Source organism: Glandiceps talaboti, chromosome 10, assembly GCF_964340395.1.
Source record: "Glandiceps talaboti chromosome 10, keGlaTala1.1, whole genome shotgun sequence".
NCBI classification, from domain to species: Eukaryota; Metazoa; Hemichordata; class Enteropneusta; family Spengelidae; genus Glandiceps; species Glandiceps talaboti.
In genome coordinates this window covers 17,984,511-18,009,035 of record NC_135558.1, presented here as the reverse complement: position 1 = coordinate 18,009,035, position 24,525 = coordinate 17,984,511, and the positions used below count along the sequence as shown (strand labels likewise).

Genomic DNA, 24,525 nt, shown 5'->3' with positions numbered 1-24,525 from the left:
CGGAAAACCCGGAAGAAATCCCTAAATATTTTACCATTTTAAAAAAAGGGGGAGCAAGTTACTGAAGTTGAGACCGCCGTTTAATTGGCAATTTATTATATGAATTTATTCTATCAAGATATTTTAACTACGAAAATACAAATTTTACCTCGAAATGTGGTTTTTCGAAATATTAGCAAATTTACATGTCCTTGAATAAGTACACAAACGAAGCTGAAAATTACACGGAAACCTTACCCAAAACGAGTTTAGATTAGAATGGTTCAGTCCAAATTGCCAAAGACTGGTCTGTTCACGTGATTGGCGACCAGTGTCTCACCATGGCGGACTTGGACACTCCGATAATTCCTTCCGCGACGAGTATTGTGATTCACAGTGGTAATATCATCAGCTGGAATAGGCTAAAGAGGCAAACCACTCGTAGTCCATCAGATGAGGTAAGAATTTCACCCATTTCAGCACTGAGTGTAGTTTTTTGCGCCACGAGTAAAGCATGCCGCGCTGGTGTGTACAAGTTCAATCAATGACTGTTATGAAACACCAAACAGACGTAGTAACCTAAACATTGAACCAGATAGGTAGGCGTTTCGTTTCTTACAAAACAGTACGAAAACTCCAAGGTTCTTTTCAGTCTATTTCCTTCAACGATTTATTCAGTGTGGGAATATCAACAAAAGAGGCAAACGTTTTCTGTAACCCAACATAGTACACTCGCCTTTCCGTGGACCAAAAGTTCATACAGACACGCACGTTACACTGCAGTCGATCACTGTCAGTGTACGGTATAGAATTGCTTGGTCATTGTGATACGGTGTAATGCTCAACAGCGTGACTTTTATTGAACTCGTTGACCGAGTTACGCATTGCATGACATAGCATAAAACAAAACAAATACAATATATTTCTCGAAGAAGAAAAAATCAGAACCATAATATTAAATTTATGTTATTACTAATAGATATTATATTTACTCATCCAAATTGTACATGTATGCAAATCTATTCGATTGCGGTGATGGAAATTTTACAAACGCATGACTATAGTCTATAGAGATCCGGAGGTGGGCGTGACAGGGATATAGCCACAATACTATACATGATCACACTAATTAGAAGATTCTGTTAATTAAATCCTCTAGTAAACCAGTTAATAATATGCTAATTATATTCTACTGAAATTAAAATTCAACATTGTGAATAGCTAGCATGAGGTGAAATGTATTTGAATTAAGTTACAGATAACAATTTCCTTGACAAAAATTTTGTTTTTATTTTAAATTGGAAAATGCTTTGAGCAACCTTTGTATGTAAAGCTATTGATAATACCTGCATGTGATATATATCTTTGTGTGTGTGTGTGTGTGTGTGTGTGTGTGTGTGTGTGTGTACATGTACCCCTGTTACCCTGTAAGGCCTCTAAAACAATTTGTTTGGTTCCAGTTACCCGACCCCACCTAGTTTTTCACTGCTGACCCTAACCTCTTTTTTCCCTACGTATTTGAGAAGAAGAAAAATAAAATCGCAAAATTTGTGAAGGCTCGTGAGAAATACTGGATGCGGAAACTGACATCAACTTAAAAAAAGACAATATAAAACTCTTCTTCCAATCTGTAATGACTGTACATCTGATGAGAAGAAACCAATAACACAGAGACCATATGGAAAACATAACCACCTGAACTAGACACTCACACATAAATAAAAATTTAAAAAAAATTACGTACCCTATTCTAAAATTGAGCATAATTGGAACTACACAATTTCTTGTCAGGCCTAAGTATAGCTGCAATAATTGTAGTGTTTGCTGTGAGTTTTAGGGCTTTTTCGTCTGTTTTTTGTGCCTTTTTTCATTCCGATGTTTAACCCGAATCAAATGCTACAATTCCTGTAACAGGTATTTTTCTACTGACACCAAAAACAATTTTAAAATAATAATAATATACTTTATTGTCATAAAATACATAAAATGAGTGAGAAATTGACTTTCCACATGCACTCATAAAAACAGATGAATAAAAATGAAAACTAAATTATCAAGGGATTGTGAATTCAATGTTGTAAAGAAGGCCAGTTTATTCATTTGTTGAGTCTATGAATGACTTACATGTACAATACCAATGAATATTTTTTATTGAAATAAAAAAATTAAATATAGTCTTTTTAATCAAAACTATGTGGTTGCTTGAGACTAAAAAAAAGAGATTTAGTTCACTGTCTGAAAGATCTTGTGGATTTTATTTACATACAAAGATCGTGATGAAATAATTATTTAAGGTCCTCTTTGAAAAAAGGATTAAACTTTAGATTTGAAAAAAAAACAGTTGTCTTACAAAGCTATAGAAAAAGTTGGCCAAGAACAAAAGAATGAACCTATGTCTCCGCTGATAGGATATAACAGTAATGCAAGAACCTGGGATTGAAACCCAGGCCTTTATAATGATAAAGCTTGCTTCAGAAGTTGAGTGTTGTTATACACATTAACAGACCTGTGTGGAATGTCAATACCATATCACTGTTCTCATCTGGTTTGCTTACAAAAACAAACAAATTAATCAATGTGAATTGATGGCAGCACAATCTGTCCACCAAATGCTGCATTCTTGGATGTAGTGATATCTCATATACATGTACAATGTAAGATCAGTAGTCATAACCAAGACATCTTCACAACAGGGTACATGTTGTATGTTCAGAATGTTTACCTGGAAAAAACTTTATTCATACAGTTACAAAGTAAACACTTCACATGCATTTTGGTATATGTCGGTGTGACTGGAAATGTAGCCAAGAAGACCACAGGGGGGTGGGGGGGGGGGGGAGTGGGGGGTTAACAAACTTTTTGTTCCTCTAAACTTACAGTTAGTTTATTTCAGTAAAACAACAAGATAGACACCAAATAAAAACTGGTACAAATTGTTGAATTACTTGGATAACCCACAAAGTCAAAGACTTGTTTCCAGTTGGGTCCATACAGTGATTCAAGAAAGTGGCGGGATAAGCAAAGGTGTTTAACTACATGGAATGGAAAAGAATACCAGAAATAGGGAAAACATGGAGGCAAAGTAACTAATAACGAATAAACTCGCTGTTTTCAGTATCCCTTAGTGTACTGGACAGATACGATTTGACAGCTTTTTTAAAGGCATTTCTTTGTGATATCTGTTTTATTGATGCTAGTAGATTGTTCCAGTCCTTAATGGCGTTAGCATTCAACATATTAGCAGCCTCACCTTTAACCGTTTGCTGATGAAAATTGTACCAACCTCCCCTAGTACCATAATTATGAGCAGAAGATACTTTGGTAAACTAATAAGATAAATAAACTGTTGTGATATTTAGTTCTACCATAATGTGTTGTGAGAAATACTGTGTTTACAAACAGTTCTTGTTTGATCAGATATTTTTTTATCTTTTTGACATAGGCTATTTGATTTATTGGTAAAATTACAAGATCTGCTCTATATTCATGATATTATCAAAGTCCAATATACTATACTCTGGTCTCTACTGTATGATACACAAAGTGTTGTTTACGTTTTCAGAGTACCAGAGCCCAAAATACATTTTGTATAGCCTCAAGGTTCCAGAATGACTTGCCAATATGTAATAGATAGTCAACGAGTTCGGGAGGATTATGTGTCAATAAACGAGGGGGGCATACCCCCGGGTTTTTGGCACATAACCCTACCGAATGAGTTGTCTATCTTACTGATACTATGGTAGGCATGATTGGCTCAAATGGATCATTTTCAAAATTTTGTGGAATTTGTTTTATGTAAATTGAGTGCTGAGCATAATATAGGTCACACCCTAAGAAAGAGTGCGTTGTGGCGCCATATAACCAACCAAAATCAAGGTCTCTGATTGGCCAAGTCGGTCTAGCCGCAGTATTAATGTGCATAGCTATTATCAATTTATGGGCCTGTTTTTATCCTTGACACTAGGCAGAAGCTGTGCAAGGATTCCAAAGCAGACTTGATTTGAGGCTACATTCTGGACTAGCAGAATAAAAGAACTTTTGTAGGACCCTTCTATTCATTTCAGTCAATCAATCAATCAATCAATAGATATGTAGTCTGTCATTAATGTGTCAGTTGTTAAGCCACGGTTTACTCAATGCCATATGATATTTTGTGATGGTTTGAAATGAGAGGTGTCATCAACCTCGATGTGGGACAATGATGTGTCATCTTTTGTGTCGTGAAGCAAGGACACCATGCAAGGACAATGTCATGCTACATGTACTTGCATGCATACCAATCAAAAATTTGCATAATTTATGATAATCGCTTTAGCTATTTCAAAATGCAAAGTCATAACTCTCAGGTAACCTGTTTAGTGTTTAGTAAAGTACAACTCACAGCCATACATGATCAGCAGAGCAAAAAAGTTTGAGTTTTTCCAACCTCTCTGCTGAACTGAACATAAGACAGAACTTTTATGGTCCATTTTGAATGCAACTATAATGACAATTCAAGCTTTTGGAAACAATTCACTTGCATAGTCAAGTTTCCCAAAACATTTATTTTTCTGTCTATGTGAAAATTTTATTTTCTCTTTCCAAACATAAGTACACAAAGTACCTTAAAATGTCATTGTACATAATGTCGCCATGTAACTACTAAACTAGTACAGAGAGAGATAGATGCATTCCAATGATATTACTGTATATAATATATATATGTATGTGTGTGTATTATGTTGTCCAATGGATTGCAAATAGGGATTAGTGGATCCTATATCGACTATGATATTTTTACATGCTGTAACATCAGAAACTTAATCATACCATTGGTATTTTTCTGTGTCTTCCCAGGGTGATAGAATGTTCATGTTGATGACATTCACTATATTATATAGTGCCAAACATAGGATTGATGATAGGAATGCTAACATGTTCTACATGTACCTTCCTCCCATTTTTCAGCCGAAAATAGAACAGTCAACTAAGTGTGCAATAAATTAGAACTTCAAGGCAATGGCACTGGATTGGAAATATCCTTCCTCACCCCCACCCCCACCCCCACCCCCACCCTACACTATCCTCTAAATAAAAACAACAAATCAAAGGAGGAATTCTACAGTTTCAAGCTTATTAGAAGTATGTGTTTATGAATATTTATTTTTGGTATAATCACTTTTTCTTCACAACTGATTAAACATTATTCATTGTAATCTCCTGATTTGCATAATTTGACAAGCTTCAGCATTAATATTTTAATTTATTTTATAATTATGCAAGACATACAGTAGTTTGAATATTATCCAAAGACATGTCATATACTTCAAAATTAAAGTGGTATTCTTTGTAATGATGATATCTTCTCCCCTTTCTTTGTCTTTTTACCAGGTCAATGCTATCACTGCAGTAGAGTGTGCAATGAGGGTAGATTGTTTTGATTAATTACGTTAATTTACATAATTGTGCCTAATTCTGCCACAGCCATTAACTTTTGTACAATTTACTACTGTGTTTGTATAGTCCTTTCAACTTCCATTAAGACAGCCGCTTTTTCCCCCTTATTTTCCCACAGTTGAAAACAAGTTTGGTGGCAACACTGAACAGCTGGAGCAAACATGTGAATAGAGAGAACGCTAGAAATTTACAAAATGTGGAATGTTTCGATACGAAATACATTTCAAAGATACCAGTAGAAGAAAGAGATTCGTTGAAATTGACAGCCAAACTTTTCCTGAATAATGTTGAACCAGAACTTATTAGGCAGTCCTTGGAAAGAGGTGAGATATCATTTCGATTTGTTTTCACAGACACGGAGGACTTATGTTTTTAAGCGAACAGAATATTGTATTTCTATCCACTCATCTTTTCAGATTTCAGTTGGCCATGAAACAAAAGATTTCATTTGGTTGGCCATATTGAAAGGAAGACAAATAACCAATAGCCCGCCTTTTCAGATTTTCATGGTCTGTTAAACAAAGAATTTAAGTATGCTGGCCATAGTTTGGCCTTGAACCATTATGGCAATATGCACCAACTTGTTCTAACTTTAGCAGATGCAAAACAAGTAAAACTTACTGTGACCTAATGTGACCTAATTTCCATGACAAATGTAAACATGTCAACTCAGATCCATTTACCCTTTCTCAAAATATTCATGGGATAGTACAAAGAAAGACTTTGAATATTGTGGCCTTGTTCGCAGTTGAAGCGTGAACCAGTAGTCTGCCTACCTTACATGTGTGTACCTGCCTGCATACGTATCTGGACACAAACAGATAATTTGATTATTGTGGCCTTACTTCTGCACACACACACTTACTGACATGATGGTGATCCATTTCATAATTTTTCCAAAGTACTAGTACTTTGTAAACTAAGAATTTAATTGCTGTGGCCAGATTTGCATAACAAGTAGTCTGAACCTAGCTGATTACCTATCAGTTTCAAGGTCCTTTAGCAATGTCATTTTATGAGTTGCATTGTCAATGACCCATCAATATTTTAAAGGAGGTCGTATTTACATGTACCAAGGAGGTCATGTTTTCATGAACTCTTTAAAATATGATTGGTGTGAAGTAAAGTACAATGTAGCTTAGAATTGATATAAAGACTAAGTTTATCCAGAGGCTTACTGACAATGATTTCACCCGTATAAGTATTACTGAGTATTACATAAATACATGATATTTCAGTTACAAAGTCTAACATGTGGTGGCCTTGTTGAGTCACGAGGGGATTTTGGCTATCACCTCTCATCAGTATGCCCTCTAAGCCAATTTGACATGCCACTGATGCACACAGTTTCTAGTGAGGCACCAAAATTTGGTGTTCTCCTATCTCTTACTATGTGGTGACTCACAAGAAATGCCAGTTTTACTGACTTACAATTATAAAATGTGGCTATCATTAGAGAGGGCACACTGCCCCTCGTCACTGTCTAGGATAATGGGTAACAGTTGTACACTCAAACCTGAAATAAAGGCGTATGATCAATGAATATGGTAATAATATTATATTAACATCATACTGCTCCCTTCTCCATCTCACAGCAGGTAAATTTCAAAACCCCAAAAACAAAAAGAACTTGCATTAGCTTTCTGGTCCATCCTTCAGATATAAAAATGTTATCTTAATATGCTACAGTGGGGAGAGGCGATAACCAAAATCCCACATGATTTGACTCTAGGCTAGACTTGTGGCAACTTGTTTGTCTAAATATATACAAGTACTCGCATACAACTCAACTTATGCATAATGATCATGTATACGTTGAAGTGGGTACAGACTACAAAAAAACGTACATGTAAATGTATTTGTACCCTGGCCTGGGCATTATGAGGGCAGTTACCAATCAAAACATCAAGGCTAAAATGATGAAGGCAAATTATCTATGTCATAAAGTTATCTAATTTGAATGGTATGAGTGCAATCACAAATGTGTAGGGGAAATAATATGCAACCTAATGAATGTCGGTCAGACAAGAGTGATTCGATCCAGACAATCATAACAGTAAACGTGACCTCTGCCCCGCCTGTCCTACTGTCAAGGAGAATTTCTTGGACCACCCAAAACTTTGGTATCGAATCATTCACAGGGGTGAACAAATCCACTGGTCCTGGGTCCGGGACTAGCGATTTGTTTGGGCGGACCACACAAATTTTACCTTGTCTGGTCCGTTGGACCAGTACCTTACTGTTAATAACTATGTTAAAAAATTGTCTGAATATACAGATTCATAGGCAAGATTTAATGTTTCACATTAGCGGGACCTGGGACCACTAATTCTTTCAGCAGGACCACTGGATTTTTTAAGGTTCTGGTCCGGGGACCAACAGTTCACAAAATGATTTGTTCACCCCTGATTCAGGTAGTTTGTCTGCAAGTAATGCTACAGATATCATTGTTACCACGGTGATGAGTAAATATATTCTAGTATTACAAACTATTTTTTATGTGTCAACAAAAATAACAAAACTGTGTGGATCTGAACCGTGAAAATTGCAGTGTACAATGTAGCTATCCTGTTTACTGTGCTGGCTGTGAAGTCTGACAACTATGGAAATCACCAACAGTGCAGTAAACAGACTACACTGCAGTGTAGCAGATCAAAAAATACATCAAAGGGCGTGATACTGTTAGTCTTCAGTAGGATGAATTATGCTTGTAATGTATGTACTGTTGGTTTTTTGAAAACGTTTGTGACAAAACTTCATTGAAATTACTGCAGGTACTTTAATATTACGTAGGTAAAGTATTGTTATAACCTGCTTTGAATATTAATCATATTGCTGAGTGATGACTTTGTAAAGACAGACTTGAAAGTTGCATACTTCAACTACATGTAAAAGCACAATTAATTTTAATATGTAAGTGAATATTTTAATTAAATTCTATGGAGGGAGGAAGGAGGGGTATTTTTTTTGTACACAAAAACTTAAAAATTTGGAAAATCCTGATTTTCAATTCTTATGTTCTTAAATTAATGGAATGGAATAGAATCATGGATTCATATGCAGTGAAGTAATGATAAAATTATCCTTAGTGTTGATAGTATCATGTACACAGGGTTGGGATTTTGGGGTATTTTCGCTACAGTCATGAAGCTAATTACTGTACAGTTTCTGGGTTCTTCCCAAAAATGAAATCATCAGATCGCTCAATTTAGTTTGTGTAAATGCATTGCCATAGATCTGTATGTTGAGGAGGGGGGTGGGGGGGGGGGGGGGTGGGGGGGGGGTGTCCACATTTACATGTATAGACGTGAGTCACCTGTTAGATCTTCCTGACTGAAGAAATAAACAAAGAAATAAAAGATGATTAGATATGATTAATTTATAGGTTGCAAATTAATTAATTCCTCATATGAATATGATATGCAAAAAAAAGTTCATCTTTACGCTCAGCCCGTTATATTTGCATCATACGTTACAAAGAATGGCCACTCACAACGTTAAGTTTTTGTACCTGTATTATTACAACTTTGTTTCCATTTTAGCTCAGTTTAAACCTTGTGATGTTTGATGTGGGTGTTAAACCTACATACATCGTAGTATTGTCGGCGATTGCTTAAAAATAATTTTAGTTCTGCATCAAAGTTTCCTACCAGTAATACTTACATTGGAGATATTGTTATCTTTATGCATGGTATCATTTTATGAAAACGTGACTCGAGTCATATTTTGGTTATCAGAACATGGTCATAAATTTAAAATTCAATGAAGTAGATAATTTTTGAAGTATGTGGGCTTGTAGTCGTAGATGGATGGCTGTGAAGCAGGTGCTGGGGGGGGGGGGTCCCCCTCCCATGGTAAGAAAATTTTTGAAAATTTAGAAGCCAATAATTTATTATTAATATTAAAATTTACATTGTATACCATTGCAAGGGACTGATTTGGAAATTTAATGTATATTTGTAAGCTTCATGTTTTTTGTTTAAGGACAGTGCATGGAGGTATGAAAATTCTATCTTAGTTCCCCAGTCATTTTACCAGGGATATCCTACCAGTGTTTTTTGTCAAGAGTGCCTTGCCTCGGGAATTTGACGTTGCACTGTAGATGAGGAGGTGGTGATGTATTTATCACATACAAGTTTTTGTGTCTCTTGTCATTGTATGTATGACATATGACCTGACCTCATTCAGGGTCACCACCGTTATACCATATGTTTTCGATCAGTGTCAGCATGTACCTTGGTGTTAGCAACAATCAACGATTGTTCACAACATCAAATTGCACTTTATACTGTAGTGGCATGTATTCCATGCATTTGCAAAGGTTTGGTTACCTTGGTAACAGGAGCAAACCTAGTAAACTCTGGTAACCTTGGCAACAGAGGAGCAACTCTAGTAAACTCTTTGCATTCATGTACATGTAGATGTCTGTGTCAATCTACAATGTATCTAACCTTGTTTACCAAAACAAAAACAGTAATGCAATTGACGTGAACCGTATTGTAATAAAATAAAGTGATGACAATAACACTTATTTAAGCTGAAATATCACTTTTGAAATTACAAATCAATCATAAATTACAAATTTGTTAAAATATGTGAATTAATTTCATCAGCCATGCTGTAATAAACATCATGTTCTTTCAACAACAGTCATTGCAATGGATAGATTTTCAACCGTAGCTATTCAAATAAATGCACATAGCAACAGACACTGTTGTCATACATGGTACTTTATCTAGTACAACAGCGAAGGGTCAGACAGACTGGTACAGACAGACATCTATGCAAAGAGTTTGTTGGATTTCCTCCTCTGTTACCAAGGTTACCAAACAGTTCACTAGATTTGCTCCTCTGTTACCAAGGTTACCAAACCTTTGCAAATACATGATTGAATACATCTACATGCCACTACACTACAGTACATGTACATGTATGTCATTGTCAGATGACGTAGGCAATATAGTGCAATTTCATCAGCTATTAAAATTCTGATTTCGACAGCTGAATCTTTATACTGTACATCAATGGATTGAAATAGACAAGAAATAGGAAATATACACAGCTGTGTTGATGTATCAAGCCTCAGTGATTTTATCATGCATCAAACCTTGGAAATGGCATGTTTTCCTGTTGATATACAATGTATATGGTAATATAGTATATTTTTCAAACATTTTAGCATCTGGCTAGCCTGTAAGATGCAGGCATAGTTTCCGCTTAGGCCTAACTAAAAAATTATGTGGTTCCAATTACGCTCATTTTAGAATAGGTGGATTTTTTAGTTTATTTTTTTTAGATTTTTTTTTTTCATATGTAAGTGTCTAGTTCAGGTAGTTATTATCTCTATGTTATTGGTTTCTTCTCATCAGATGTACAGCCATTACAGATTAGAAGAACAGTTTTATAGTGTCTTTTTAAGTTGATGTCTGTTTCCAAACCCATATTTCTTGCGAGACTTCACAATTTTCACGATTTTATTATTTTTTCTTGAATACGCACAAAAAAAGTTCAGGGTCAGCAGTGAAAAACTAGTTGGGGGTCGGGTATACAGTAACCGGAACCAAACAATTTATTTTTATAGGCCTAAACGATGATAATATAGGATATTTTCAGTCATTTTCGTATCTGACTAGCCTGTAAGATGCAGGTGTTGTTTCTGTTTATATAATACACTCCGAGTGGTTTACATGTACATAAGTGAACCAACATTGAGACTCGTGTCTGACAGGCGTCAGTGGGAACACTGGATTTTATTGTAAACCAATAAATACATGTATCAGTAATATAATGACAGATAGACATTTGGAAATAAATTGAACCCTTAAAATAAATTGATATCTGATATATGCATCATAACTTGTGAGAGATTGATATTTCGATACGAGCCAGTACTGAAATGAAATTGAGCTTCAAGATGAATTGCTATCTATTGCTGATATTGACATTTCAGAATGTGCTGAAATGAAGTTGTTTCATGTTATACCCAGTCTGTGAGACTGAGTCAGATCATGTATTATTAGCTTATCAAATAGATATGATGAAAATTTACCCCTACATTAAATTTTGAATCGTTTTTTATCCGAAAACTGGTAGAATGTTGTTGTTGTTGTTGTTGTTGTTGTTGTTGTTGTTATTTGCACTGTTTGTTGAATGTATGTTTTATTCATGAAATAAGGTGTCATATTGTCCACATATTATTAGCCATAACACTGCACTTATAGAATACCCACCTCTATTCAGGTCTAGTGATGTCCATGTATAAAAAGACAATGGCCATGGCAGGATTAGGGACTCCATATACATGTGAAAACAGACATTTAGAGTGCTAGTTGTAATGGAAATCAAATTTTTTTTTTCATTTCAGAAAGTGAGGATGTCATTATTTTTGTATTGTGTAAATTGGTGAAAGTACGCTTGATTCATTTGACCTCTAGGCCTCTGGGATAGAGTACATAATTGAATATATTATTATGCAAATACATGTATGCTAATTGCATTAGTTACATAAGCTAATAATTTGAAATGGAAGTCATATAGGGGAAATTAACACTGTAATTTAAATTTCTTTTCCTGTTTTAATAACAACTCCACCAAGTAGACAATTACTACTGATCTGTGGTCTTACTTTACTATTGAAAGATAGACACAAAGTAAGAGGTCGGTGTTGGAGTAGTCTAGCGGCTAGACTGCAGGCTTTCTTCTCAACACTCGGGCTGTCACCCTCACTAGCAACCTTTGGTCGCCTTGACAGTGCACAGAAAAGCCTGACGGGTCTAACAGCAAGACTAGTGTACATGTAGGAGGTGGTAGATTTAATACACAAGTGAGTGATAGCGATACCTTTGCTGTTCTGGTTACGCCAATGATGAAAAAAAATGACATTGGCCAAGCAGTCAAATATTAGCATTCAATCAGCTCTACTTATTTCATATCTCTTTGATGATAAAAATGCTCAGATGACCACGAATCTTGAAATCAGAATTTTCATAATTTCAAACCTCCCTCCTTTTATGTATGCAAGAGGTAGTATTATGCCACCAGATTGGATACACCATTGAGTGTACAAAGTTGGTGAAGGAGATAGGTTTCAAAACTAGTGTATGAAATTCTTACAGATTTCGATTTCGTGACTTTTCATCATCCCAGCGGGGACTATTGTTGTAGTCACTAGAGAGGTCATGGAGAAGTAAAATGATAGTCAATTGATGATATCCCTAATTTTGTACCACATGGCGTGTCAATTCTATACTAACAATGTAGTTACTGGCATTTCCGGTAAGCCCAAGTGTAATGCCTCCATGTACATGTAGCTGTTTGCAGAGTGGAGAAGGAAATAGACAAATTTTGTCACCATCAATTCCTTAGTTATCAACATTTCTGGCAAGTCCAGCTTTCACACCTAGACATTTACAGGATGGAGAAGGAAACAACAGACAAAGTCATCCCAACTCTGTCTGCAAGCAGTCAGGACGATACAGTTATACATGTATATAGTTCTCGTGTAGATACAAACAAATGTATGTTTCCTAGACTCCCAGTGTATAAAATTTTAACAGTCTACTCTGGGTACAGTACAGAGTGCTGTTATGCAAACATTTGATTATAGATACTGCTAAGGTTTTAGTAAATAGTTATGTTTTGACAGTACACATAAATTTAAAATATATCAACAGATGTTATATAAACATCAAAGTCTCCTATTTGTTTGGCAAAAAAAAAGTATTGTTTCTGGTCAGCATCATGGCATCACTTAAATGCTGGCACAGCAATATCTTTTTCTGTGTTTGTCCAGCCCATGAAATCTGGGGGGGGGGGGGGGGGGGTTAACAGTACATTGCCAAATATTCTTTATTTTCTGGGCAAATTCTTTAGATGAAGCAAAAGTATGTTAACCCAGAAAGATGTTCTCATCCAGCCAATGTACCTGTAACTTATCCACACTGTCACATGTGCACAGTGCCCCATACAAACATTTAGACTAATTCTAAGCTAGTTAGCCCTGTCTAGATTGTTTTAATACATTATATTATAATACAAACATTTATCATCTCACAAACTCAATACAATGTATGTTGTCAACTGTTTCAATTGCCGTTAATTGAAGCTACAAAAAATATATACATTAGCTGTCAACTGGAATAATTTTGAAAACTTTTTTGTTAGGTACCCAGAACTGTTGTTGTATACCCTGAACAGTGTTGACTAACCTGTCACTGTAGGTAAACATGGTTATAAATATAGATGTACACATGGTACAATAAATCCTATCACAAATCGATTTTTTTGGTCTACATCCTAAAATCCCCACCACAAATGTGATCATAAATTAAACCTGTTTCTGTACTACTTATGAATCAAATCAACCTCTAATTCACATATAGAGTGTCTAATTATTGGTATTTTAATGATTTTTAGTGAATATATTGTGGTTGTCTGATAAAAAAAAGAAGCTATGCAGTGATTTGTTCGATACAGATACACATGTACAAATATCACCAATATAAGAATTCTCTAGTATGAGTCCAGTGTTGTGTTAGTATATATAAATAGCACATTTTTATAGCCACTACTTGAGACTAGGTACATACTGTATGTTTTAGAATAATGGTCATATCAACAGCTGTTATATAAATTATGTACAATCTATAACTTTATGGTGACTTATCTCATTGACATGAGTTAGTGAAGCGTACTAAGCAAATGAACCCTTCATCATCTAAGGTCTGGATCGGCTGCAGTATATAAGTGGGACACAGTGCCTTGTATAACTAGATAAAACTGTTGTGGTCAGCCCAGTCCTGGCCAGACTATTGTCTTGTTGAATGGGCGTCAATGTGCCCTCTAGGCCAATTTTGACGCACCACTGATCCACACAATTTCTAGTGACACACCAAAATTTAGGTGTTCCCCTATCTCTTAACTATGTGGTGACTCACAAGAAATGCCAGTGTTTTGTTATTTTGACTCACAACAACAACATTTGGCTATCATTAGAGGGTACACTGATGGGCGTACATGTATAGACTGTAAGATACTGTATGTTGTTGTGTTCAGTCCTATCAGACTTCTAAACCACAACTTAATAGCGTGGTACTTATATCGTATCTTACAGACTTTGTAATGCACATAATGTCATATCTTGCAAACTAACCCATATGATGATATAAAAGTGAGATATTAAACATGCAGCCAGTGCATTACTTTATCAATACAATACTTAACAATGTATACTTTATCAAAATTGTTCCATGTAGTTACAATGTAGTTTTGGTACAACTTACTCGCAAGGGACTATTGTATTGCTGCAATTATTTATTTGCATATTGTGACCTTTATAGCCATAGGGCAAAAGACACAAAGACACTTTGAGTTTACAAGCTTTGGCAATATTGTAAGTTACTGGGATGTGACATATAGCTAGGAGCTACTATTATCGCCATTATTAATTTGCATATTTTTGCATATTACCATATTTTGACCTAAACCACCAACCTCACCCTCAGCCTTGTGGGAAAAGACACACATTTAGGAATGCAACATTGAAGTCAAAATTGTTAGTTATTGGCATGCAACTTAGTAAAAGGCTACTGTATTAAAAGTTACCGCTGTTATTGATTTGCATATCATGACCCAAACAATGGCCTCACCCTCAGTCATTTAGGAAAATCATAAACTGAGTACTCCTATGCAAGATTTTCAAACTAAATGTTGAAATATTGAATATAGTCAGTTGTAAAGCCATCAATAAACTGCAATGTATAAGCACTAGCACTTGTTGTTGCAAGTTTCACAAATGTGGGCTTGCTACGCTTCGTTGGAACATGATACCATGGTAACCACAGCTAAATTTGAAAGATAGCTAGATAAAGCACCTACTGTGAAAGGTTTGGCACGATGCCAATGATCTCATTCTCAAGTTCTGTAGACTTCACAGACAGTACAATGACAGCGAGGGCATCAAAATTATGCTTTGTTTGATTCTCTGCAGTTCATCGTTAAAAAAGATCTGTTGGAATTGTATATATACACCAATAGTGACTTCACCACAAGCATTATTAAGGTGACAGCAGCTCCTGAACTTTGGAACTCTCTACCCCTGGACATTAAAACCTCTCCCAATGTTAACATTTTCAAAAGACGCTTGAAAACCCACATATTTCAGAGAGCTTTTTCATCTCCTTTCTAACTCTAAGCGCCACTGAACATTGTTTTCTTTGGATATTTGGCGCTATATAAATTTATTAGATAGATAGATAGATAGATAGATAGATAGATAGATAGATAGATAGACAACAAACAGAAAATTATACCGAAAATAGGTCGTAATTGCTTCTCTGTTTGTTTGTTTTTTTGATAGTTTGCAAAGAACTAGATGTCACAAAGGTAGACCTGGTGTTATTATCCATGCCTGAACGGCCTTTTGAAGAGGAGTTGACCGTTGAACATTTCAAACCTGTGTGGGAAGTCCTGGAAAATATGGTAGATGAAGGAAAACTAGAATCATTGGGTGTAAGCGACCTGGATGTTCATATGTTGGCACAACTGAATGAATGGGCTAGGGTAAGTGTTTAATTATATACAGTACAAGTTTCTACATTTATCAACTTATAAAGTTGTAAAAGTGGCAATATAGATGAATTTTATGGTATTCATTTTGGATTTTAAAGTGGCCATATGGATGAAAATTGGGTTGGAATTTTTTTCAGAAAATAACTATATTTTAATACTATGTTTTTCTACTTGAAAAAACATGTGAAATAACATACACCAAGTCCTTGTTTGTAACTCAATAAATTGCAAAAAGTGTAAACACTTTATTGTACGTACACATATACAATAAGAAACATTTTATACATTTTTTATATGTCACCAATCTGTATGACCATTTTAATGCTCAAATAAAACAACTCTACTGGCTTTTATACTTGGATAGACGATGTCCTGATAACATAGACTTTAATAGTGAAATTAGTCTGTGTTTATGACTCAATAAATTGCCATGAACATTAAAAGGATATAACAAGTGATTTGTAAACCAACTTGGTAAATACAAGTATTCACTATATATTACATCCAGTCTGTACATATATATGTATGCATTTCATCTGTTGCATCTCCATGGACTGAGATGTCACCGTGCATAAATAGTTTGATTACTTGGGTGTACAAAGAATTACTTGTAACAACCAGTCTGTTTATACAAGGGTACCAAGTCCCTTTTTGTAATTCTTAGCATTTCCTTGATCGGAAGATAGCCAAAGTACTTGATTTTCTATTTAATATTATTTTTGAAAAATGACATCTCAACTGGGAATTCATACAACATAGGCCATGTGTAAGTTTAGAAATATGTTGCATACATCTATATTACACCACTAACAAAAAAAAACACTGCTTATATCCATGTTCTTGCAGATCAAACCATCTATCAATCAAGTCAACCTGCAAGCCTGTTGCAGGATGCCCCCGGATTTAATGGAATATGCCAAGGAGCATGAAATCCAACTTCTGACCCACTCAGACCCTAAAGGTACGTATGCAGACATGACAAATATCCAACGTCCCAAGAATGGAGTCTCCTATTAAGGGGGTCAGTCAGTTTTCTATTGATTGCCATCGGTCCAACAGACTATCATCTTATAGATTTAGTAGTCTAGATACAATATTTTGTAGGTTGTGGACTACTGCTAATTTGGTAGTCTAGATACAATGTTTAGTAGTCTATGTGTCCTGGATTACTGCTAATTTGATAGTCTAGACACAATGTTTAGTAGTCTATGTGTCCTGGACTACTGCTAATTTGGTAGTCTAGATACAATGTTTTAGTAGTCTATCTGTCCTGGATTACTGCTAATTTGGTAGTCTAGATACAATGTTTAGTAGTCTATGTGTCCTGGACTACTGCTAATTTGGTAGACTAGATACAATGTTTTAGTAGTCTATGCACCCTGGACTACTGGTAATTTGGTAGTCTAGATACAATGTTTAGTAGTCTATGTGTCCTGGACTACTGCTAATTTGGTGGTCTAGATACAATGTTTAGTAGTCTATGCACCCTGGACTACTGCTAATTTTGAGTCCTGGTTTTCAAGTTTGCCTTTCCTTCTTGGGATTTCCTAGAAACTGGTTATGTCACTTCTTGTCAGAGATAAACTGATAGTGTTAGTATTGAACAACATCTTTTCAGCATATTCTATATCATCATCTCATATTTTAGAATATTCTGACGTAAACCTATGAAATTAGACACTGTGACCGGAGAGAGTATCCAAATTCTACAACAAAGTTTCTGCTTTTAGTAATAAAAATCAATATCATAAAAAAAGCTTTTTTGAAATATCCCTGAATGCCATCAATAGTATCTTTTTAAATATTAAATTCACTTTCCAATAAACCAATATGAACGTTTTAAATATTTAAACCAATTTCCATCTTTTTCCTACCTATACAAATTTTTACAATGAAGGGTATTGTATTAAGACACAAAATATATTTGTAAGTCTGACTATGTCTCTGAGAGCCTGTCTCAGATGTTACTATAGTTTAACACAAGGTGAGAAGGCAAAGTTTTGTAGGAAGGTACTGTACAATGTAGTTGTATTAGCACAACTGAATTGAGGTTCGATGTGCTATAGGCATCAAGTTTTTTTGTTTTGTTTTTGTGTGTGTGTGTGTGTGTGTGTGTGTGTGTGTGTGTGTGTGTGTGTGTGTGTGTGTGTGTGTGTGATTGAACAACTTAAAGTTAGAAACCACTGGATTGATTGATTGCTTATGGTGTGTAGATGAAAAATTGTTCCAATGAAAGTGATCCAATCAGTGGTTTTCAAGTTACGTCCAAAAGAGTGATTTTCTGTCAAAATAGGTTATGTGGAAGTCTATGAGGTATGGTTATATAAAATAATGTTACATAATCACTTGGCCAAAGTTCATATCGAGATATTCCATTATCATGTCAATCTAATTGTTGAACAAATGATGAAATGGGGTTTTTATTTGACAAAATTTTGAAGAAAAAAATCTGGTAGTCAAGCAAATGTGTAAATGTGATTTTAAATACCAAACAAAATGAGCTCAAACACCCCCCTCCCCTCCTGAACCTACCCCCACCCCCACCCACTATCCAACCCCACGCCTTGAATATATGTAATTTTCTGTGTTAATGTATCGTTGTATGAAAATACTGAATCTGAAGAATCTTATGACATTATTTTTCCTTGTAGAGATCCTTTCCCCTAAAGTATTCCGGGACGTAATGGCTGACACATGTCATCCGGAGGACGGAATAAACTGGTACCCATCCTGGACTCTCCGATACTCAGCACTGGTGAAGAATCGGGGAATCATCAAAATGAAGGGATACATAGCACAGGCACAGAGGCTGAGTCAGCAGGAAATGTTCTAAAACTGAATTCCTACGGCCAAATAAAAAAATAGTGTGTTTCCGATAACTGACTGACCTAACTTTAGGCCCCCGACCCTAAATATTGTTCGGCATGCAGAAAGGTAAAATAGTAACAAATAAGTCGTAATTGCTTCCATATATTTGTTTTACACCTCATCAAACTATTGTAACTGACGAGTAATCTTATCTTGGGGTCAAAGTAATTTTTAAATATTTAAAGTAAAATAAAATAAAATGTTATCGGAAACAAACACTTTTTTTTATTTTGCATAAGCAAAAGTCACGGAATATCGATTGGGAATAACTGTACAAAAATCACAGAATATCATTTGGGAGTATCTGTAACATAAACATTTATACTAGTGTTTCCTGACCATATTGCTTGTATGAGGTGATTCGGAAATAACATATGCTTTTATTGTCATCTTTTATACTTTTTTCTTTTGTGAAATAGCTCCCACCGAATCATGTACAATCTGGGGCTCTTTTGAGGTAGAGAGACTTGGTTTCTAAAATTCAACATATTTCTAAGTTATAATTATGTGTATATAAAGGTAAAACTGATATAACTAAGTAGGTCCACCGCCATTCACTCTGATTTGTCACTTTCCTGACCTCTGTGCATACCGCATCCTAGTATTCCTGGAGGCTTGCAAAAAACATCATTCAATCCAAATGGGAATTTTGATTCCTCCAATATCGTAGCTGACATTGGAAGCCAGTAAAGAGGCATTGTAGAATGTTAGATGGCAGGTTTATAATTTATGTAAATTTATTCAAAAAACAACACCTCACATACTACTACAGTGTCGAACAAAGCGTAATGAAAGGTAACTATTGCCACTTACCACATGTAACAACTTTAGGTCTGGTTTCTATGCGGTCTCGTAAAATACGATGTATTTAGCTAAGAAATGGTCTGTGGTGATATTATATGCCCCAGCTTTGTCTTGGTTCTTCAAGTGTAGAAAGGAGATGTTACAGCAAATGGGAACTGTAGTTACAATAGAGGAGGGACAGTTTGATACTAAATCTCCCATTAATCCATGTTTTTGATGGACTGGATGAGTCTACCACTGTGGCCATGTTTCCATTTTGACATTAGCTAAGTTGAAAGTCAGGTGTTGATGGCAAATATGAGAAGGGATAGTTTGATTCTAAATCTCCCGTCAATTGTATTTTCTGATGGACTGGATGAAATTTACAGTCAACCACTTTGACAATGTTATCATTCTGATATTCAGCCAAGTTGAATGTCAAATGTTGATGGCAAAACCAAAGTCATCAGTATTATTGGAAGATGTAGCTCACAAACATACATGTAATATGTGTACTTCAAGAATATTGCAGGGAAATTGAATTTTCATATTTCAGCATAAAATCATATTGCGAAAGTACCACCATATAATTGCAAGTACAACAGTGGCAGTCAAGGTTTCGGCTTAGTACAAAGATAGCCACAAACTAAAACTGTTATGACATGTTGATATAAGCCATTTGAATGGCCGCTCTGACTTCCATGATCTTTCAGTGTACATTTTCGGGGATTTTGTACTTGTACCAATATTTACACTACATTGATTGCAGGGTGATTAGATTCACACAACAGAGGCACCGTTATCACCCACTTGTGTATAATCTACCACATTCAACAACTAGTTGTAGTCTGTGTTGAATCTTAGTAAGCCGAAACCTTGATTGCCGTTGTAGTAAGTCCTGTTCTATGTGGATATAAAAATAAAAAAATAACACTATTTCAAATAGTAGTCCTTCAGATCACCAAACAAACAAAACAAAAATAGTTGTCCAAAACTTATCAGTCAATTGGAATTTCGAATCGAATACTTGTAAATATTAGTAAATTTTAAATCTGGGTATAGATTACAATATGAAGCATATATTTGAATAGTCTGATACTTAGTAGTCCTTTCTAGAATGGGGATACCTTTTATTTTTTAAAAAATATCTTTTCAATAAGTGTCTTAAAAATAATTATTCGTAAGATCATATTTGACTAATTACTAAAATAAAGTACATAATATCTATATTATTTTTTTTGAAGAAAAAAAAATGTAACTGATTACTTATCAGTGTCTGTGTGTATTGTCTTCCTGTTTATCAACCTACGCACAGTCACATCAAAATTACACTTGTATGCAGCGTTAGTAGTGAGGTACTGGGTTCTGTATAACAGGATTATAGGAAATGTTCTTTTGCGAATGTATTTCCTCAGCTATGAACTACTTTTCTAGTTTTGTAGTGGTCAATTTGCTTGAGTGATTCGTTGCTGTGGATGTCTCTGGCTTGTTGTACAAATATTTAAGATATCTGGTGAGGAGTGACTTTACGTCAACCACAACAAATCCACCAGTTTGTCACTCTCATCTGTACATCTACAAACAATTTAAAAGATAAGTGCACTTTATAAATTACAAGAATGGCAGGACAACTATCTGACAAGCTAACATACAGTCTCAAACTACAATATTGCGGTATGCTGGTGAAAGCCATCAATGGACATTGATCTATTTACTTAAACAGTTGGGTGGTATTTCTAGTACTATGAATCCTGAAGTGGCTACACTCTCAACCTCATTGAGTGTTTACACTATCTTGATTACAATGTGTTCATATCCACATAACTACACCATGCTATCACCCACTTGTGTGATCTAGCACATGCAACAACAATAGTTGTAGTTTGTGGCTAAGTCCGCCGAGAGCATATTTACCATGGTAACGCTTACAAAGTTTCCAGGTTTGAACTTCGCTTTTTTTTTCTTGTTGTCGGAAATGGGTAATGTACATTTAATGTGTTTATTATAAATACATACACAGTAGAAAAAAGATACCCTCAGAATTACAACAACAACAACAACAACAACAACAACAAACAAACACCCCCACCCCCCCCATTTTTACAACCAGAGTTTTGTACTCTGGTCAGGTTAATGGCATTCAAAAAGTACTTGCAAGTAGCTCTATCCCCTAATAGCATCAACAAATCCATGTTACAGTTTCTGTTGTAGAACGAGCCAATCAGTTTGATGTTCATGCATTTAGATCATGCTGACATTCACACCTTGCACAGGTCATTGACCCTTCGTAACCTTCACCTGCAATCCATGCCACCCCTAGACACTATTGGTATATTCTATTGTATTCACTCTATTGTATTTTATTGTCATCCATGGAAGATTCAATGTTTTGGGGAAAGTAGGGGTGCCAGTTTTGTAAAATTTATTCTTACTTTTGATAAATGCTTCTAAAACCATGGAAAAAAAAGTGTTGATTATCGGTTGTAGCTGCTTGAAAATTACTATGATATCAATGTAATAAGAACGCAGGGTTGTTTAGATATCATAAACTTGTAAATATATAAGTATTTAGATAAATACTTTTTAAATTTGGTAGTGAGTAAATTTGGTCGTAAGTACACACAATTATGTTGTTAGGGAAACCGATTTTCTGAACAGGAAGGGAATTTCTAAAGATTTGTCATTCAGTGAGATTTCTTCATTTAGGCAACATGGACAACAACAGTATTGGCAGTAAAGATATAGTTACTTTTGGAACAGTGAATTAGAAACGAATTTGTCAACAACAGACCCTGGTTTGCGCAATGATTTAATTGTTCAGTGTTGATGTCTCAGTAATATTGACGGATTACATTGTCACATTCGTTTCCAATTTACTGTACAGTTCCAAAGTAACTATATTTAGCATCATTCATAGAAACATGAACTATATATTTTTTCAAAAAGCAGTATTATTTTCAGATTTGTTTTCTTTCATTTGAACAGTAGTAACGTTAATAAAAGATACTTTCTTCTTTGCCGAGACATGTTGACTTCATTCACTTGTGACTGATTTGTTTTCAAAATATATTTATTTTTTTTTTGAGAAAAGATAATTGTCCACATTCGAAAGTACATTGTTTCTTTGTTTTGTGGATTATTTTTTTACTTTGTTGTGGAGAATTTTGACGAAATCAGAAGTTGATGGTCCATGTGACCGGTTTGTGTCACTAATTTGAGAGAAGGTACTAACAAGTTAGACTGTATTAAGATACATCGTGATGTTCCGCCCTCACCGGCCTCCTCTCACACTTTTGTGGGAGGGGGTTGGCCAACTCGATGTGTGAGGGCACCCCCATCACAGCGTACCTTACAGACTACTGACAAGTGTAAAGACCGAGTTTGGATTACAAGGTTTGAAACACAGTTGTCTAACAGATTTATAGAGAAAGTTGGGATCAAACTTTTAAAAGTCCAGATGCCTCAGAAATGAGGAAATTCGGAAACTATGGACCATTTGTTTTCATAAAAGTTCCAAATTTCAACGAGAAATAATCATTTTCATCACCTTACTATCAGTGGCATTATAATCTTTTTTCTGATCTAGTCGTAGAGGGCTCAATTTTTAAAAATTATTTTGTTGAATCAAAGAAATGTGGGGTTGCGCAGGTCATGAGAAACAGAAATAGAAGGGGCCACCCACAAACAACAAACAGTGTTTCCTGAATATCAACAAGTACGAAACAAGTTGCATGTCCAACAAGAAGTGGAAAGAAATATTTTGTGCTTTGTCTATGTTGCCTTATTCAAAATGTTGTCACCATTGCACTGATATATATAATATATGAACAAACATTGAATAAAGTCATCACTTTTGTAACTTTATTATGTATTTCGCAGAATGGATTTATTTGGCAGCCATATTTTTCATAAAAAGCAATTCTATCTCTCCCTCTCTCTATATCTGTTAATCTCACTGAATATATATATCTCTCTCTCTCTCCGTCTCTGTCCCTGTCTGTGTGTTAAATCAATCAATCAATCTCTATCTCTCTCTCTCTCTCTCTCTCTCTCTCTCTCTCTCTCTCTCTCTCTCTCTCTCTCTCTCTCTCTCTCTCTCTCTCTCTCTCTCTCTCTCTCTCCTCCCTCCCTCCCTCCCTCCCTCCCCTTCCCTCCCTCCCATGCTAACATTGACATGGAAACTTTAGCCTTGTTTTAAAAGAAATCCAGTCGGAGCAGTATGACTGAAGCTCAAAACCAGCTTACCAAGTGTATAAAGCTATATGGGTGTACTGTATTCAGCAAGGTCAAACCGCTTAATTTTTTGTATAACCATTTATTCAAAATCAGCCATCCATGGATGAGTCTGAACCTAGACTGATGTACGAGGTAAACAAGTTCATTAACTTATCAAGTCACCTCCCCCTCACAAATTTTTATTAATCATTATATATCTGCAGTGTCCTGAAAGCTCTGAAAACCATCAAATGAACAACTGACAATTCTGTCCTTTTTTTAAAACAAACCCCCAAGAAAACATGAAGTTTGATGGACATTATATAACTGGTTATATAGACAACAACCATTCAATCCAGTTTGACGACATAGTCCACTACACTCTGACAATGCAGGTCACTGCAGAGAGCACTTGTTTACTTGATGACTGTAAATCTGTATTGAACATGAACAGGCAGCTGTCTGAGGGAATTTTTATCTCTGTCTAAGGGTGAGGTTTGAATATTAAAAAATGTGCTTGCTGTAATTTTGACCTTTTTTTTCAGTTCTTTAGAAAAGTATTTGTAATGGTTCGAGTACCACAGACGTGATATCAGCTAATGTATAAATAGATGCAGGTGTGTCTACGCAAACAGTGCATAGTTATGAATGTAAACAAAACAACATCCGACAAAA

General features: G+C 35.3%; 1 protein-coding gene across 1 annotated transcript; it reads left to right on the top strand.

Annotated features, from left to right (window-relative positions):
• The first annotated feature begins 314 nt into the window (after positions 1 to 314).
• LOC144440998 (glutamate--cysteine ligase regulatory subunit-like) lies at positions 315 to 23,499 on the top strand. The gene is made up of 5 exons (XM_078130503.1): positions 315 to 437; positions 5,534 to 5,738; positions 15,773 to 15,975; positions 16,831 to 16,945; positions 18,636 to 23,499. Exons 1-5 carry the CDS (start codon positions 321 to 323, stop codon positions 18,815 to 18,817), a joined length of 822 nt encoding a protein of 273 aa, XP_077986629.1. The 5' UTR covers positions 315 to 320; the 3' UTR covers positions 18,818 to 23,499.
• The last annotated feature ends 1,026 nt before the right edge of the window (positions 23,500 to 24,525 follow it).

Bases quoted from the DNA above. Each gene is read 5' to 3' on its own strand.
- LOC144440998 (XM_078130503.1), top strand. From the start codon at position 321: ATGGCGGACTTGGACACTCCGATAATTCCTTCCGCGACGAGTATTGTG. The intron at 5,739-15,772 runs GTGAGATATCAT...TTTTTTTGATAG, and splicing joins TAGGCAGTCCTTGGAAAGAG to TTTGCAAAGAACTAGATGTC. The intron at 16,946-18,635 runs GTACGTATGCAG...TTTTCCTTGTAG, and splicing joins GACCCACTCAGACCCTAAAG to AGATCCTTTCCCCTAAAGTA.